Source organism: Rutidosis leptorrhynchoides, chromosome 6 (assembly GCF_046630445.1).
Source record: "Rutidosis leptorrhynchoides isolate AG116_Rl617_1_P2 chromosome 6, CSIRO_AGI_Rlap_v1, whole genome shotgun sequence".
Classification (NCBI taxonomy): Eukaryota; Viridiplantae; Streptophyta; class Magnoliopsida; order Asterales; family Asteraceae; genus Rutidosis; species Rutidosis leptorrhynchoides.
In genome coordinates, this window is record NC_092338.1 from 307,243,476 (window position 1) to 307,260,756 (window position 17,281).

The 17,281-nt window shown below is 31.2% G+C and overlaps 2 protein-coding genes across 4 annotated transcripts; one reads left to right on the forward strand and one right to left on the reverse strand.

Annotated features, from left to right (window-relative positions):
- The first annotated feature begins 654 nt into the window (after positions 1–654).
- On the forward strand, positions 655–3,498 carry LOC139855707 (protein LURP-one-related 15-like). Of its 3 annotated transcripts, none has more exons than XM_071844956.1 (4): positions 655–964; positions 1,432–1,764; positions 2,882–3,109; positions 3,215–3,498. In XM_071844956.1, the coding sequence occupies exons 2-4, from the start codon at positions 1,480–1,482 to the stop codon at positions 3,341–3,343; spliced, it is 642 nt and encodes a 213-aa protein (XP_071701057.1). In that variant the 5' UTR covers positions 655–964; positions 1,432–1,479; the 3' UTR covers positions 3,344–3,498. The 3 variants fall into 3 exon arrangements, with proteins under 3 accessions (XP_071701057.1, XP_071701059.1, XP_071701058.1); XM_071844958.1 differs by having other exon boundaries at positions 656–964; positions 1,577–1,764; XM_071844957.1 differs by lacking the exon at positions 655–964 and having other exon boundaries at positions 1,341–1,764.
- Positions 3,499–4,444: 946 nt separating this feature from the next.
- LOC139855706 (CMP-sialic acid transporter 3-like) lies at positions 4,445–12,234 on the reverse strand. Its single transcript, XM_071844955.1, has 16 exons — positions 12,024–12,234; positions 11,296–11,515; positions 10,603–10,719; positions 10,279–10,335; positions 9,258–9,335; positions 9,038–9,082; positions 8,107–8,166; positions 7,453–7,575; positions 7,110–7,187; positions 6,764–6,833; positions 6,371–6,478; positions 5,907–6,040; positions 5,753–5,829; positions 5,610–5,649; positions 5,453–5,515; positions 4,445–4,832 (listed from the first exon to the last, which is right to left on the reverse strand). Exons 2-15 carry the CDS (start codon positions 11,461–11,463, stop codon positions 5,465–5,467), a joined length of 1,206 nt encoding a protein of 401 aa, XP_071701056.1. The 5' UTR covers positions 11,464–11,515; positions 12,024–12,234; the 3' UTR covers positions 4,445–4,832; positions 5,453–5,464.
- Positions 12,235–17,281: the final 5,047 nt, after the last annotated feature.

Genomic DNA, 17,281 nt, shown 5'->3' on the forward strand with positions numbered 1-17,281 from the left:
CTTAAGGCTCCAATTAATTTAATAAATAATTAGTTAGTGATTATTTATTGAATCAATAGTTAGTTGGACTAGCACATCCACTTAAAGTTGCTTGAAGTGTAGTGTAGATCAACTTTAGAGACGAACGTACTTTCGATCGTAGGTATCTCTCAATCAAATTGTGTTCCGTAGATTTTTTCATCAAATCGTGATCTTCAAATAGAGCTACAGTTTCTGTTCATCCTTATTTAATTATTAAACGTATAATACATATAAATCCGGACTTAGTGATTATTGCATTTTAATTAATCGCTTCCGCTACAAATTCTCATTCCCTAATTCATAATACACTGAACTAAGCACCCCCTATATAAATTACACAAAAATATTATACTTCGTAATAATTCTATAGTGGGTAAATTACAGTTGTCTGTACAGACAAAGAACTTGCAGGGTCAATATGTAATTCCTTTCTACACTACACGTAATCACCTAACTTTTTAGAGTATTCGTTTAGTGCACGTTTTAGAGGGTTGAATTTTCTAATATCTCAAATCTCAATGGTTATATTGTTCGAGTCGTAGATCCCCTCTTGAATGGAGGTTGCTTTATAGTACTTTCTTTGTCTCCAAATAATTATCTTGTATTTACTTTTCAAAGTCTTTAACTCTCAACTTTGACTTTGAATATCTTTATTAGTGTTATATAATATTTCATAAAAGTTATATGAATGGATTGAGTTTTAAATTTACTTTTTGTTGGTACAACTTTCATGAAATATTATATTACATAAATAAAAATATTTAAAGTTAAAGATGGAGATTTTGAAAAGTCAAAACAAAACAATTATTTTGGAATGGAGGGAGTATTATAATATAATGGGTACTTATCTTATGCGCAAGTTGAAGGAAAATTTTTCAAACCGGATAAACAAGACAAGGTATTTAAGGCGGCGGGCGATCACCGTTGTTTGATTGGGATCTCGGTATTTTTTGGTTTTGTACTCATGGTTGAATATTCTTGGTTTTTTGTTTTGTTGTATTTTTTGTGCTTGGTCAAGTTTCTTGTTTGGTATTCGTTTAGTTGGCTTGGCCATTTGTGTTTCGGCTTGTCCTTAGATAGGTTTTGTTTTCGTTTTAGTGTTAGGTTGGTTGTGCTTTAAATAATCTGAACGAAGAAAAACCTATCTATTACTCGTTTATATTATTATACAATATTCTAGAAACATGAGTGTTAAACATATTGAATTTGAATATTAAATGATATCATAATTCAATACCATATAATATACCACCATCACAGAAATATCTTTATGCCAAACCACGAAATGATACCATACATAATTTTTCTTTATACTCTTATAGTGGGATGGGATCAATTCATATTCCTATCCAATTTATCTACACATTCCATTTAATTTTGTTACAATAAACGTTTGAAATAATTTTACAGGATAGCATAAATAGAGTGATTGTATCAAAACCTACACATAACCTAAACATGCAAATACAATCATCTTTCTATCACACTAGCACAATGGGGCATGGTGAGGATTGTACAACTTTTCCTAAAGTTATTGGGCCGATTTGTGTTGTAGGCCCACAGTTTGTATGTTCACAATATTTAGATATGTTCACGGGAAAAAAACTGTCAGATGGAATATTTGGTGTGACTGATGTTAACGGAAATTTGATGTTCAAAATCATTGGGAAGTCATTGAGTCTTCATGGTAGACGTATCTTGGTTGATGCTGCTGGTAACCGTATCCTCACTTTTCAAAAAAAGGTCAGTTAAGTTTCTGGTTTTTATAGTTGTTCTCGAGAGATTAACCATCCTGAATTGATCTTTACCAAATTTTATTTGTAATTACTATTAAATGTTGTTGCCATTGGTAGTTTGATGGTTACCATGCAACTCATAATATGTAAAATGTAATTGATTTTGATTAACATCCACTATGAGTTGTGGCGGAAGTTGAAGAGATTCTTTGCTTTCAAAAAAAAAAAATGTATAAGTGTACTTTTGCAAGAAAAAAAAAAAAAGATTCCAAATTGTACGAGTCTTTCATAAATTTGTTCTTATCTTGTTCGTACAAATCTAATTTTGTTGATTCAAAGATATAAACATTTGTAACTCAGAGGGCCTTCACTTTCATGACTTAAATTTTAGGGGAGGGGCATGGGTGGATGACCCCTTTTAACCCCTATTAAGATCCATAGTTGAGTATGATGGTTATATCCTATGAAAAGTAGGGGATGAGTAGTAATAGTAAACCCAACATGATATTTTTGATGAAATATTAACCTTCTACATACTAAAATAAGAGCCAAAATAAGCCCTTTTGATTCTTCCCAGTTTACCAAACAACACCCACCCACACCCCTCAATTTTCACATTAACCCCCTTATCCATGGTCCAAACTATATGTTTCTCACTTTCACAGGGGTATACACCGTAAAATTGTTATTGTTATTGTTATTCTTATCTAAAACCCAAAAATAAACTCCACCCAATTTTTTAACGGTCATATCTTCCGGCTCGCTACGACTTAAATTTTTCAGCCGCCACCGTTCAACTCGGAATTTTACGAACACAATGCAACTTCCTATACGCGAAACGATCGTTTTCTGAAAAAGGAAACATATTTCGGGCTATCTTTCGTCCACAACACACCCACATCAACGCGTTTTTTATTCTATAAATACAGAACGTTACGTTAAACATGAATATGCAACCCGAAATGCCCCGCGCATCGCGCGGGCCGATCCGAATCTTGTTATTTCTATAGGTGAATATTGTGGATAAATTTGATTGTTTAAACAACGTTCCGTGAATGTGTTACTTTAAACTTAACTAGTCAAACGATCGCATTTCTAAACTAATAATTTGTTGATATGCATAGTTAACAAGTCCTCGAAAAACATGGCTATGCTTTAGAGGTGATAATACAGACTATAGACACTATTTGTTCACCGTTAAACAATCAAATGGAGCTCAATACAAGACTTTACTTGATGTGTTCTTGGCCTCTAATAGAAACCAAGATGTTGCTGACTTCAAAGTCAGAGGCAATTGGTTGGAGAAACGTTGTGCCGTTTTTGCTGGCGAGAGTACAGCTACTGCTGCGGAGGTAACGATAACTTTTATAAAAACTTTTGAGTATTACTTTTGTTTCACTATAGATAATAAAAAGTTAAGCGCGAACACTTATCGACCTTTATGTTGAAATTTGTAGATGAACAAGAATCACAACGTTCTAACCTTGTGCGGTGAAGACGCTTATATTGTTAAGGTGTATCCTAATGTTGATTGTGCATTTATCGTTGCGCTCATGGTAATTCTCAACGAGATATATGAAGTTTAATGATAAGTGAATAATATTGAAATACTCCACAAATAGGAGCCTCATTCTCAATCTTATAATCTTATGTACTTTTCAATAAAAGGATGAAATAATACTGAAAGTTGAATTGAAACTTCCGACTTTATGATCTATGTAGTATATATCTATCTATCTATACATTATCTATCTATACATGTATTCTTAAAACCTTCACATATTTTTATGGCTTGAGTGGAGAGAATAGAAGTAATCATTTTTTGTTCATAAATTTTTATAAATCTTGTGTATATATGTCACGTATCAACACCATATCAAATTTACCACATGTCACCCCTTAAATATTTATAATTAAGGAATGTAAATTAATAATAATAATAATAATAATAATAATAATAATAATAATAATAATAATAATAATAATAATAATTATTATTATTATTATTATTATTATTATTATTATTATTATTATTATTATTATTATTATTATTATTATTATTATTATTATTATTATCCCTCGTTAATAGAATTGTAAATTTCAAAAATAATACGCCAATAATACCACTAGATGTTATAAGAAAAGATAATATAGTTTACTTGTATCCTTTAATATGGTGGAATAGAAGTTTTGATAGTCCAAAGTAATTGACTTTGTATATGGTTTATAGCAATGAGAAGATTTTAATCTTATTAAGCTACATATAACATTTTTTTTTTAAACTATCGTGTGATGCACTAGCTCGTATACTAGTTGTTGTGCATAAATGTAAATCTCTAGTTCTAATCGTATTGTTCATTTATTATAGTCATTTGCTACTAAACCATAAAAGTAACATCAAATATCCATGAGTAGACATCAACCATAAATATTACTTGGTGTGTATTGATGAGTATATTAAATGTAATACGGTCTACATCGATAGTAGTATGCGTCTGAATCAATAGTAGAACTAGAGTTCTCCGTACCAGTTAACCAATACTAAATGGAAATATCCTGAAAATAGAAATCTACAATACATACAGTATTACAGTACATTCGTAAACTGAAACTAGCGTATGCATATAATAATACAAAACTGAATACACGATCAAAACAGAGTTCAGTTTACACGTATTCATGTTCTTGAGGTCCATATTACATGGTAGAAACACAGAAAAATTCTTGTAATTCCACCTAGATTTACACAAACATAAACTGCTAATCAATAATGACAAGGAACTGAGCTTAAACTTATGAAGAATTGGTCTAAAGTAAACAATAGAAATAAATTTCCGAAATGTCTCTCTTCTTAATATGTATATATGAATAATATATGACGATACTAAGTAGTCCAAAAACACAACCAAATCACTTTTCTCTATTAAATTTTGTTGTTCGCCGAGTTGTTAGCGGAGTATACTTTTCCATGAATGTCCACAATGATCATAGTATCACCCCCAAAACTGTGAAGGGGTTTTTCTTCTTCCTGTACTCTCCACAAATAGAGCCAGATAAATACTTAAAAGAAGAAACCTGCATCAACATCGGACGTTTAGATATCGTAGTATTTCAAACTGCATGGTCAATTGTTTCTCAAATTAATTTGGAAAACAATAATTGTGCCATGTAGCATTGAGTAAAGGTAGCAAGTTTGACCCATTTAATTGTGAACGGGTTGACCTGGCTTATATTTATCTATATTGGGTCAAAGGGGTAATGAAAAGTTTAATACTTTCTTACATGAATACAGGTCAGACGGGTCAAACGAGTAGAAACTAGATTGTTACATTACATTCTTTATTTTAATGTAATATATATGATCATATTGAACATTTTGAATAACACACCATTTATTAACAGATTTGAAATTTTAGATCACAAGTGTTTCAAGTAATAGAATATCATTGTTAGATAAGAAGTGTTTTAAACCGCTACCGACACACCGATTTGACCCATTAGGGGTAAACCTTAAGCCAGATAGACCCATTAATCAGTAATGGGATCAACACTGCCACCTCTACCCAATATTTAAAAAAATTCACTATATTACTACGCCCGTGATTATAGTAAACATGGTGACAGCATCGACACCTGTCTTTCAAGTTATATGATGTATGTAATTATGAGGGTAACTTCAGTTTGAAAAAACTTACTCCGAGATCAATTCAAGTAGGAAGGAGAGGCCGTCTTTCATCAGCTTCTAGACGATGGCTAGCCTGGATAAGTAAAAAGCAATACAAAATAACACGTCTTAGTACTTGAAACGGTCTTTTACAGACCGCAAAAATATAGATCCATGAACATATTTACCTCCTCATTTGCCCCTGCTGCTATATCGATAAATTGGTCCCTTTTACACGTATGAAATAAGCAAGTGAATAAGCTTAAGTTAACTAGTTAAGCTTAAAGAAAAAAACAGATGATATTCTAACAACTGTCAGCACTCAGAGTACCTGTGATTGCTCTGAACTGGCTCCAACTCCAATACGCCATTTTCTTCATCTTTAACTTTCGCAAGAGGGGAAAAGAACTGGAAAAAAGAATGAAAAATAAATCACATAATAACAATGTGAAATTTATAAATGAATAAAACTGTTGCCAACGTACCTGATGCATTGAGATGAAAACAATAGAAATTCCTAGCATAAAATTGATGGTCAGAGTGTGACCAAACAAAGCCGCAGATGCAAAGCCTGTAAAGATCGTGGCAACCGTTGACGAGTACTTTTTCAAAATTGTATCTGCATGTTATAAACCAACCTTTTTAGAAAGTTATCAGATATATATTATTTTATTATTTACCAGGGACATACGTAAAACAGACACTATGAAAAACAATAAGCACAATGCAGCATCTCTTGAGTGCTGATGAATCTTTTAGAAGTGCAGGAGATCTAGAAGTTATTAGTAGTAAGATTGCAAAAAAAACACTAATCGAGGAGAAATCGCTCGGGACCTTGGAAGGAGTAATCGGTAAATTGGGTATTAATTGGATGTTTACTAAGTTTGACTATCAAAGATTCATTGTGCTGCATTGTTAGTAGTATGCTTACACAAGCTTATAATCTTACCAGCATATTTGAAGAAAAAAGAAGATAAAATTCCCTGTGCTGCATTATTTATAATTAGAAGCATTGTAGCATGAGAATGCCCTTGCAAAATATCAAAGCTCTCAGGACCTGAAATACATAATCATTGCAAAAATTAGTTTATAATGTACATGGTAACAGTTAGCACTATACAATCATAAATAATGTACATCTTTGAGCAGACAAATTTACCAAACCGATATAAAGTTGCAATGTACATTCAAGATATAGTTGCCACAGAGTTGTAAGCTTTTTTAAACATGCGATAACTTAGTTACCAGTATTCACATGGTAACTACTAATGAGCTCTAGTGAGTCGGGGTCAATAGAAAAAATGCAAATTTGAGGGGGTTAGATTAACAAGTCAGTTAGTACCTTTGTAAATGACAGTTCCAAGGATCCCCAGGAAGTTAAAAATAGCACCATATCCATATAAAAACAAATTCTGCAATTTAACATTATGATACACAATCAGAACGCAAATATTAATTATTAAATCACTTTGAAGAATTTTCAGATTTAGAATAGAAGCACACAAAAATTTAGTATTTGGTGAAAACTATATCAGGTAAACGATGTCTATTTGCATAGCCACAAGAATTTAGTACTTGGAATTATTGAGGAACTCGGTGATTTCTACCTATATGTTCCTTGGTTTATATTAATTATATGGTGTTTTTTCTCATCAATAAAATATAGAGAAAGATGCTGCTTCCCTCACCTGCATGTATATGCTTGTTTCGAATTGACTCTTGAGGGCATATTCATTGAAGACTGACGCCATCGATGGGACAGTCACCTGTTAATTTTACTCCTCGTGTCAGTTTGAATAATACAAGCTTTTGTGAGAACTAGAATGAATGGCAAACTACATCATGACAAAGAAATATGCATTTTATTATGCTTGGATACAACAATATTACCCAATCCCGCCGAGGCGGGGTACGGGGAGGTAGGATGTAGACAGTCGGTAAGGTAAAGAGAAAGGCAAAGAGATTGCTTCCAAACTTATATGCATATAGAAAACACATCGACGTTTGTCCGTAAAAACCAAACCAACTTACAAAAATGAAGGTATAGACATATGCAGCCATTGCAACTGGAAGTCCCATTGCAGTCGAGCCCTCGGGTAAGGAACGCATTTGATTTATACTAATTCCAATAAGCAACAACGTAAGAGCCTCCCACTAAAGCAAAATAAAAATAAAAATTAAAAAATAAAAATAAAATAACGTTAAATAATAATTATAAATTAATAGATTAATTGAATGGTTCAGTGCTAATGTTGAACCATTCATCATTCAGCGCGTTTGTTTCTGACCTCTGATGATGGTGAACGGTTCAGCATTAACCATTCATAGTTTAAATACTCTCCTAACCATTGAACACCTAAATTTTATATAATATCCTCTTTAAATTATATCAAGAACACTTATTAAACGACTATATTGTTCATTTATTCATGCAAAAGGTAAATAAGGTAATTATACATCATTCACATTATTCATTCAAAATGATTATGAAATTGTCATTCAGAACCAACTTCATTCAAAACCTTTGAATTATTTAGATTATGAACCATTCAGCGCTTAATTATTTAGTTTTATCAAACGCACCCCTAGATGGATCTTGATTTTATAAAACAATAATAGTAATAAAAATATATAGATAAAAATCAGAAAAAATAGCAGAATTATCTAGAGCGCCTCATGACAGACCTGAATTATCGAAAACCTACGCTTCATAACAATCTTTAACAAAACTGCAATAACCAAGACCTGCAAATTTTCAGTTGGTATTAGGGTTTATGTGTGTGCAAAAGGTACGAACAAATTGACATTACATATGAGCTAAGTTAAGTAATGTTGCTACTTGCCAACACAAAGCAAGAATGAAAGAAACGAGAGTAAATGGTGGTGAACTATAAAAGATTGGATGGTTAGGATTGATTAAAGAAGATCAAGGGCTTACTATCTGATGCTTTATAGCTAGCAATATATATACAAGTCCTCGTTATCACTATCAGTTATGTCTGGCAAACGGGTCAGGTTGGGACTGTTGGGTAACAGGTCAAAATGGTTTCGGGTTGAAATGGGTCATAGGTCAAACGGGTCAATTTTTTAAACGGGTCACAGGTCAATTCGGTCAAATGGGTCAAAGGGGTTACATCGCTTTTTCTACATTTATCACATTATTTTAGTTATTATTATTTGTTGTTGTACATACATAAGAAATATTAATATACATAATAAATGATATAACCATGATTGCTTTCATAAATTTTTGACGGATGTAACTTTTTAAGCTCGACCCATTTGACCGATTCACAAAACCCATTAGAACTATTTCTATTAATAGATCTTTGAGTATTGATACCCATTAGACCTGTTCCTTCATTTTTTGTATCGGACTCAATAGGTTGGAGAGAAACCCATTTAGATCTTTTTTTAAGTTTTGATTTACATTGTTAGGCCTAATTTTTCTCAAGACCAAATTGACCCGAAAGCTTGACCCATTTGACCCAAATTTGAGCGTATGGGTCTCAATTGCCAGGTATACTACCAGTGGTGATAACTTGGGCCATCTACACTACACATTTAATAATTCATATGATGCACAAGTATGAAAAGCAATACGGTAGATATTTACCTTCAGATTGCTTAGCATCTTTACAGTTGCAGGATTGAAGTAAAGCTACACAAAAAGTTAAAATAAATAAATTTATTTTAATTTAAAAAATTATATACACCAAATAAACATTCAAGAATTTGCAAGCGAACTGTACCACCTCTCAAGCTACCGAACACAAAATTGTAAATGTTCTCTAAAAAATATTTACTATATGACAAGGGATTTTACACAAAAGTACCTGCATGGTGAACTTGAGATAATTATTAATAGCGTATAGTAATGCTGGAACAGCAAGAAGTACATTGTTGCGGGCTGCCTGTACAAAAACAAGGCAGACATCAAACCTATTAATTCCGGATTTATGGTGACCGAATAATCCCCGTTGACCAAGGGATGACCAATTTTGATTAATCAATTCGGACCTCTCAAAAAACCTCGAGTAATCGCCTAGTAATTCAGAATTTTATAACACTACTTTAAAGCCTTTGTCCCAGACGGGAGTCGAACCCACACGCATTCAGTTAACGGCACCTTGCAAGTACCATTGGCTCTCTCATAAGAATGTATACACGATTTATCCTAGCTATGTCAATCGTAATATATATGTCACTGAAAAACATTTAGCAAGTTAAAAGGGTGAAACATAATAAGTTGCCACTTGATCGCAAAGTGACAACTGACTTATATCTAATACAATGAAGGTCTAGGCTATATGTTTGGTGACGAGCTTATTGGAGCTTTTTTGAGCTTTTAGCTTTTAGTTTGTATGAAAAAGCTCCTATTTAATATAAAGCTCTGTTTGGTTAGAGAAGCTTAAAGCTTTTAAACAGGGGAAAAAGCTAAAAGCTAAACGCTACTTGAAGTTGCGTTTAGCTAGCTTTTTGTCATTTTAATCTTTATTTAATAGAAGATTCAACTACTCTGTCAAACACTAAAATATACTTAAAAAGCTAAAAGCTACCAGCTGCCAGCTACAAGCTAAAAGCTACCAACTAGTTTTGTCAAACATACCCCTAGCCTCACATGTTAATACTTAAACACGAGCGACTAAAAGGAGAGCAGTGCAGATAAGTAGGAGTATCAAATTACACAATTTAATATATAAAAAAAAGCAGCTTCAAACAAGCATATTTAAAAAATTGCTACAGTAATATAGGGTATCCCCAAGCATATGAAGTCGACAGATTAGTATGTTGCTCCGCCTTTGTAGTTGGAGAAAATAATATTATATTGACCAAGAACTAAAATTTCAGCAATACCTGTACAAAAGAGGAAACCGAGAGAAGTGGTTTCTCCCCAACCTTCTGATTTCTAGCCTGAAAAATCAATACAATATAAGATAGTTGTAGAAAAATATAATTATAGCAGTGTAGAACAAAACAAACCAAGGCAAAAGTTAGCACTATATCTTCAGTAAGCAATACATGAAAGACAAACACAATTTAGTACAGTCTCATTTTGGCTCAGCTCTTAACTTAGATCAAGGAAAAATCCTCTCGAAAAAATTGATCAACATACAGTATAACATATTTATATTTAAGATACCGAAAAAGGAATTAAAAAGAAAAAGAAAAAAAACTTACCTGGATTAGAAGCATCACAAGTGCAAAGATAACCTTTGCAACTTCTGTAAGAAAGTTAACACTGATTGGGCTAAAATTGAATTTTCCATCAACCTTGGACATGTACACCAAAATTGGCTGTAAAAAATAATGAAAAAGTGAACCGGTTATAGCTTACACATTATGAAGATAGTAAAAAACCTATTATACATTAAGGTGTCCAGTCAATATTAGTGAGATTCAATAAGTTTCAGTTGTTATAAAAGGGTAACTAGCAAAGTATTATAAACAGACAATCGTGTCAAATGTCTTGAACAGGTGAAGAGAAGACAATTACACTACACGATTCCTCACTACAAGTGGATGTACAAATCGATTTAGTGGGTTGTTTTGATCGAAACTTAGTTTGGTCTAAATCAACTATACATCTTTAAACAGAAAATGATAGTGCAATGATAGTAGAAGCGAGTCTACATAGTAAATTTGAATATGTACGATCCTCTAGAACTTTTTGTTACTTTGGTGAAAAGGTCCGAGAGTCTATGTTCTAATAGTGCCAAAAATACAGCACTTACAAAAGATGCCAAAAGTTTCTTATGAAGACAATAAAATGAATGATCTAAAATGTAACAACTTCCAAAAAAATGGCATACACAAAATGACAAATCTAGATCTTGTAATCATATATAAAATGTCAATGCAAAAGATAATCACCTGTAAGCCAACTAACATACAATCACCAACAACCAATAAAACATTGAGAGCACGTTGCTTTTTGGAATATTTGCTCCGATGCTGATCATAAGCCCTCGAAACGGTTCTCACTGACGGATTCACCAACTTGGAATGACAGACACTGCATTCTATCATCCCTTGTTTCATTATCCAAACTCCTCCCTACCTCACTCACTTCCCCTTCTTCGAATTATCAAAACTATAACATCAATCCACATTGGATACAAATCAGCATCTATAAACAAAATAGTTAATTGTTTGTATATGCATCTAAATGTACCCGAAATCTACTGTGCGCATCGTACCATAAAACTGCTATTGTATGTATTGAAAGTATTGCTATTAGCAGTGTGGCACCCGTTTGCTTACGTTGCATTAGGTATAAATTAAAAGTTTGATATATATAGAATAGCAAGTTTCGAAGTATGGTACATACACTTAATAGAACTTATGGAACTTTAAATACATTAAAAAACAATTCACCCTTTCACAACCTATATTCAATAACTAGATAGATTAAATCACATTTAAAGTGAAGTATGGTTTATATTTAAACCACAATTGTATCAGATCTTAAACACTATCTATTAACAAATGATTAATTAAGCTGATCCGAGCTCAGATCTTAAAACGTTGGTATCAAAAATGACCTAATTAACACATTCAATTAAGTTTAACTAAAACTGAATACATTAAATAACACTAACCTCGATTATATGATACGTGATTGGATCTGAAATGTCCGGTGACCGGAATTCAAGTGACGTCGGTTGAACCGAACCGGCGCGAAATAAAACCCTAGATGTTTACAGAATTGAATTCCAATAATTGTGGTGATGCGAAGAATATGCTTAAAAAAAAGAAGGGAGAGTTTGAGTTTGGTTGTGCAAAATGAAATTGGTTTGGAATTGAACTGGATTGAAAATTGAATATTGAATAGTCGTTTAATTTTAATTTAAAATTATAAATTATAAAAGCTAATTATAATTATAATTAATTATATTAATTAATTACTGTATTTTTTAAAATTTAAGCATACCACCACGTATGAAAAATTTTGCTTAAAAATTACATCACCACCAGCAAATTGAAGCTTTGCTGCTATATATGGAAAAGCTCACCGACATTTTCCCTCATTTTCAATTTTTAAAGATAAAGAATAGAAAATCATCTTAGTCTGACTTGTAGTAATTTACATTTACATTTACATTTACATGTTGCTTAAATACTTATAATAAATAATAAATATCATAATATATCATATTAAGTTTAAACTTCTGAATTTATATTAGTACATTCACTAGATTTATTGATGACTTATAAAAACGTACTCGTTTCATTAAATTTGTGTCGTGTTACTTTATTAATCTTCGAAAGTCCAATAGAGCATTTAACACGTGATATTAAAGCATAGCGTTTTAGTTATATTTTATATTTATATTTTGTAGTATGTAACTGGTTGTCGAACCCTCGCTTCGCGCCGAGGGTTCGGTTTTCAATATATTTTATTGCGTTTAGTTTGTAAAAGTATTTCGTGGCTAACGATGATGTCTTTGAAGCGCAACTCGAGTCGAACTAAAAGGTATAACCCGTGAGAGATTTAAATGTTATTTTAAATTACCAATATACGTGTATCTCCGCGTTTCGCTATGAAATTGTTGACTTTTAAAAATTTAATGAAGTCGTTATTTTGTGGAGAAAAATATAAAGGAAACCAAAAAAGAAAAAATTAAAAAAATTGTTATAACGGGTAGAGAAAAATATAAAGGAAACAAAAAAAAATAAAAAATAAAAATTGCTACAGTACCATTGTTACAGTGATTCCGTTGCTACAGTACTGACTGCTACAGTGATTCCGTTGCTACAGTGAAGTAGGTAAAAAGACGAAACTGCCCCTGATAGTATTCATCATTTTTGTCTAATAGTTAATACTAGTTGTTGAGCCCTCGCTTCGCGCCGGGGGCTCCGTTTTGAATGCGAGTTAAAAAAAATCTTGATATATTTTGTAAAATAAAAAAAAAATTCGACATCTAACATTGAAGGGTTGTTCCTTTTGTGAAAGTTGATTCTTTTAGCGTTCGAATTTTTTTTTTATAATAAAGTTAGTTGATCTATTTTGTAAAAAAGAATGTTTTTCGACATCTTTTGGTAGCATTGAAGGGTTGGTTCTTTTACGAAAGTTGCTTCTTTTATCGTTGGAGGCTAACAAAAAAAATAAAAAATTGTAGCACAGTAGTGGCCCTTGTGGGTCCAACTGTTTGAGCGCAGCGTACAAGTCGGTAAAGCGTGGTTGGTGTTATTATTCAGTATTTTTAGTTTTAGTAATAGGATAAATAATAATTTATAATTTATAATATAGGTATAAAGTGGGGGGTTTAATTTGTATTTTAATGAAAGTTAGGGAGTTAGTTTTGTAAAAATCGAAATCCTAATAAGACAAATTTTGTCTATTAGATAATAGTATAATGATAATATGTAATATGTAATTATATACTATGTATAAATTACCGTAAATTCAAAATGTACATCAGTACATCCTTCTATTCGAATCTCTACATTGATAAAATAAAAAGTTAAATGTTGTCAACCTATGAAAATTAGCAATTTACTAGTTGGGCGACCTGGCTTTGCGCCAGTTCTTCACACTTGATTAATATTAATTACTGTAACGACCCGTCCTTATCCACCTGGACGAAGTCATCAACATTTGGTCCCATTGCGATGATCGACTCCAAGTAATGTCCTTAAAATGAGCAAATGCACAGCGGAAGACTTAATTCGTACCTGAGAATAAACATGCTTAAAAGTGTCAACCAAAAGGTTGGTGAGTTCATAGGTTTATCATGACAATCTTTTCAATATATTAAAAGACCACAAGATTTCATTATTTATAAACATAATACACTCGCAAGTGTATGTAAAGCATTCTAAGTGGTTGAGCACTTGGTAACCATACTTAACTATTAATCAACGTCGCATATTCCCTTTATTATGAAATCTCACTACACCGTACCAAGTGTAGCCTACAAAACGAAGTACTGTGCAACCGTTGAATACTGGTCGTCCAGTCCGGTTGGGGTTGTCAGGCTCGATAGATCTATCAACAGGATTCGCATTTACGCTCCTCACGTAAATATTAGCTACCAAGTATAAAGAAATATGCCATGGTACAACTCAACGTAGAATATATTTTAAGTACTTGTGTCTATTTCGTAAAACATTTATAAAAGCAGCGCATGTATTCTCAGTCCCAAAAATATATATTGCAAAAACAATTAAAAAGGGAGCAAATGAAACTCACCTAATGTATTTTGTAGTAAAAATACATAGAATGACATTGAACAAGTATAGGGTTGGTCTCGGATTCACGAACCTATATCAGGTATATATATTAATTCATATAATTGTAATCGAACAAGTTACTTATTAAGTTTAGTAACATATATCATTTCCAGTGTTATATTTATATATATATATATATATATAGATATTTTTATATCTGTTTTATATAATTATTTATTTGATAAAATAATATTAATAATGAATAACGAGTTGTATTATTTTGTAATATTTTTAATAATAAAAAAAATAATGCTAATAATAATTATTGTTTTTACTAATGAAAATAATAGTTTGATAGTAATAATAATAATTTTAATGTTAAAAATAATAATGATAGTAATAATAATTATAATATTCATAAAAATGATAATAGTGATAATACTAATAATAATAATAATAATAATAATAATAATAATAATAATAACAATAATAATAATGATAATAATAATAATAATATGAACATTTTGATAGAAATGATACTTTAAATAATAATAGTAGTTTAAAATAATAAGTTTAATAATAATAATAATGAAATTAATAGTTTTGATAATATTACTTAATAATAATCATAATGTTTAACAATATCAAATTGGAAATAAAATACTACCTTAAGAATTTCTTTAAAAAAAAACTGCCTAAAGTCAGGATTGTGTAGTGACCCGAACTTTTCCATGATTATATATATTAATTGAGATTGATATTTACATGATTAAATGTTTCCAACATGTTAAGCAATCAAACTTGTTAAGACTTGATTAATTGAAATATGTTTCATATAGACAATTGACCACCCAAGTTGATCGGTGATTCACGAACGTTAAAACTTGTAAAAACTATATGATGACATATATATGGATATATATATATAGTTAACATGATACTATGATAAGAAAACATATCATAAAGTATATTAACAATGAACTACATATGTAAAAACAAGACTACTAACTTAATGATTTTTAAACGAGACATATATGTAACGATTATCGTTGTAAAGACATTTAATGTATATATATCATATTAAGAGATATTCATACATGATAATATCATGATAATATAATAATATTAAAATCTCATTTGATATTATAAACATTGGGTTAACAACATTTAACAAGATCGTTAACCTAAAGGTTTCAAAACAACACTTACATGTAACGACTAACGATGACTTAACGACTCAGTTAAAATGTATATACATGTAGTGTTTTAACATGTATTTATACACTTTTGAAAGACTTCAATACACTTATCAAAATACTTCTACTTAACAAAAATGCTTACAATTACATCCTCGTTCAGTTTCATCAACAATTCTACTCGTATGCACCCGTATTCGTACTCTTACAATACACAGCTTTTAGATGTATGTACTATTGGTATATACACTCCAATGATCAGCTCTTAGCAGCCCATGTGAGTCACCTAACACATGTGGGAACCATCATTTGGCAACTAGCATGAAATATCTCATAAAATTACAAAAATATGAGTAATCATTCATGACTTATTTACATGAAAACAAAATTACATATCCTTTATATCTAATCCATACACCAACGACCAAAAACACCTACAAACACTTTCATTCTTCAATTTTCTTCATCTAATTGATCTCTCTCAAGTTCTATCTTCAAGTTCTAAGTGTTCTTCATAAATTCCAAAAGTTCTAGTTTCATAAAATCAAGAATACTTTCAAGTTTGCTAGCTCACTTCCAATCTTGTAAGGTGATCATCCAACCTCAAGAAATCTTTGTTTCTTACAGTAGGTTATCATTCTAATACAAGATAATAATCATATTCAAACTTTGGTTCAATTTCTATAACTATAACAATCTTATTTCAAGTGATGATCTTACTTGAACTTGTTTTCGTGACATGATTCTGCTTCAAGAACTTCGAGCCATCCAAGGATCCATTGAAGCTAGATCCATTTTTCTCTTTTCCAGTAGGTTTATCCAAGGAACTTAAGGTAGTAATGATGTTCATAACATCATTCGATTCATACATATAAAGCTATCTTATTCGAAGGTTTAAACTTGTAATCACTAGAACATAGTTTAGTTAATTCTAAACTTGTTCGCAAACAAAAGTTAATCCTTCTAACTTGACTTTTAAAATCAACTAAACACATGTTCTATATCTATATGATATGCTAACTTAATGATTTAAAACCTGGAAACACGAAAAACACCGTAAAACCGGATTTACGCCGTCGTAGTAACACCGCGGGCTGTTTTGGGTTAGTTAATTAAAAACTATGATAAAATTTGATTTAAAAGTTGTTATTCAGAGAAAATGATTTTTATTATGAACATGAAACTATATCCAAAAATTATGGTTAAACTCAAAGTGGAAGTATGTTTTCTAAAATGGTCATCTAGACGTCGTTCTTTCGACTGAAATGACTACCTTTACAAAAACGACTTGTAACTTATTTTTCCCACTATAAACCTATACTTTTCTATTTATATTCATAAAATAGAGTTCAATATGAAACCATAGCAATTTGATTCACTCAAAACGGATTTAAAATGAAGAAGTTATGGGTAAAACAAGATTGGATAATTTTTCTCATTTTAGCTACGTGAAAATTGGTAACAAATCTATTCCAACCATAACTTAA